This window comes from Cetorhinus maximus, chromosome 7 (genome assembly GCF_964194155.1).
Source record: "Cetorhinus maximus chromosome 7, sCetMax3.hap1.1, whole genome shotgun sequence".
Taxonomy (NCBI): Eukaryota; Metazoa; Chordata; class Chondrichthyes; order Lamniformes; family Cetorhinidae; genus Cetorhinus; species Cetorhinus maximus.
The window spans coordinates 124485526-124487720 of record NC_135885.1 but is presented as its reverse complement, the minus strand read 5'-3'; the positions used below and the strand labels follow the sequence as shown (position 1 = coordinate 124487720).

The following is a 2195-nucleotide window of genomic DNA, read 5'->3' as shown; positions in this document are numbered from 1 at the left end:
GTACAGAACTTGAGTATTGCTGAAAAAAGACATTTTGTACTCATCAGGACAATCGCAAGAATACCAATGTCAGGGGAAGCAACAACTTTATACTGTATGAGTGGAGAGTGCTGATTGATTGGCAAGTCAACTCTGATTAGTAGAGGCATTGCCATGAAGATTGCCAAGTTAATCAGGTGCCTGCAATATTCTTACCTTGTCAGAACTCATTCATTTATTTTCTCTCCAATAGGGGCTTCATACATTCAGCAGAAGTCACTGGAGGTCACGGATGATGATTGCTCAGAGGAGCTCAATTATTCTGAGGCTGCACCATCATAGGACATGTGCAAACCGTGCACTAGCTCCGATACTTGCATGTTAGTGGCACCTGTTAGTCAGATATGTGAGTTTTTACCTGGTGATTCACACTTCACAAAAATGTAAGAGCAGATGGTGGTGACAGGGACAGCAAAGGAGAGTCTGCATCAGAGGAAGCAGCCCAGCTGGACGCAGATGCTGTACCCTAGGGGCCATTGATGAAAAAGGGAATCATTGACCAGCAGGAGATAATGTCCAGTGCACTGACAGGACTTCCCAGCCCACTGCCCATGATTGCAGAGAGATTGGAGGTGTCCACCTCAAGTGGTTTGATGTCACAGCACACAGATAGAATGCCCAGCTTCGAGAAACATCAATCGCAGTGGTCAAATGAGTCCAAGCATATCTTGATCATGGCCCTGCAGACTCTGGATGGCAACATGTTTGCAATCTTAAATAGAACACAGATACCTTGGTCTTACAGTACTACACTGATCTGCAACAAAGTTCCCTCCATCACAGTGGTATCAGGGAAATATGATTCTGCCATGAGAGGGGTGCTGGCAAAAGAGGACAGGCAAGTGAGGACTCCACTCAAAGAGTTTCCGCTTCTCACCCATTGCACCCCACCACCTCGCAGCCAGGATCTGACCTGCTGCTTCACCTTGTGATAGCCAAGTCTGCCTCTGCACAGGTTTAGGTGTATCAGTCTTTGGTGGGGCCCTCACGGGCTCCAAAATCCAGAGGTTATCAAACATGAGCATCTCAACAGTCAACGTAGGGATCTGAGCAACCTGCTCCTACTTCTGCTGAAGTCAAAAGTGTTGAATCGCATTGAAGTGTTGCTGTCCTCTCTGCTCTCGAGCTAAATGTCTTTCAAGAGTAAGCTCCTGTTGCTGCTGTTGCTGCTGCTGTTGATGGTCATTTTGCTCCTCCTCCAGGTCATACACTCGTACGAACATACGAAATAGGAGCAGAAGTAAGCCATTTGGCCCCATGAGCCTGCTCTGCCATTCAATGAGATCATGGCTGGTCTGTTTGTGTTTCAGGTTCTACATTCCCATCTACCCCTGATAACCTTTGATTCCCTTCCCTAACAAGGATCTATCTACCTCTGCCATAAAAATTATCAGTGACCCCGCTTCTACTGAGTTATAAAGTCGCACAACCCTCTGAGGGGAAAAAAATATTCTCCTCCTATAAGGACGACTCTTAGGTCAGGATTTTTCAGCCGTCGTGCGGGTTGAATTTTAAATAGATCTGTCGAGAAGCTCTATTTGCAGCTGGTATATTTAGTGATAGCCTTGGTGCCGTCGGAGACAGCGTGTTTGGCCAGTTCCCCCGGCAACAGGAGGCGGACGGTGGTCTGGATCTCCTGGGAAGAGATGGTGTGCCGTTTGCTGTAGCGGATCAGGCGGGAAGCCTCGCAGGCGATGCGTTCGAAGATGTCGTTGACGAACGAGTTGATGACACTCATGGCTGAAGAGGAAATGCCGGTGTCGGGGTGGACCTGCTTCAGCACCTTATAGATGTAGATGCTGTAGCTCTCCTTCCTGCTTTTCTTGCGCTTCTTCTCACCTTTGCCGCGTTTCTTAGTGGCAGTTTTCTTTGGCCCCTTTTTGGGGGCCATGCCCTTAGCCGCCGCTTCAGGCATTGCGAATGAAAGTGGAAGCCGGCGGGCGGGGGTGGGCCCAACACACCGGCATGTAAAGTGATGCTCGATGACGTCGGGCTTGCGTTCCAACATCCTCGCGTTGTCTCACGATGATGCCCTCTAAAGGCCATTAATGAAGTAATTAAGTACAACTTTACACTGCCCGTCCAACCTTATGGTTGGTGGGCAGGTGAAAAGGCCAGGGGGCCTTTACGTTTTTTTAAGAAACCTCAACCATGAG

General features: G+C 48.6%; 1 protein-coding gene across 1 annotated transcript; it reads right to left on the bottom strand.

The window, feature by feature from the left end:
* Nucleotides 1-1573: 1573 nt before the first annotated feature.
* Nucleotides 1574-1954, bottom strand: LOC144682503 (histone H2B 1/2/3/4/6-like). The gene has a single exon (XM_078544894.1). The coding sequence runs from the start codon at nt 1952-1954 to the stop codon at nt 1574-1576; it is 381 nt and encodes a 126-aa protein (XP_078401020.1).
* Nucleotides 1955-2195: the final 241 nt, after the last annotated feature.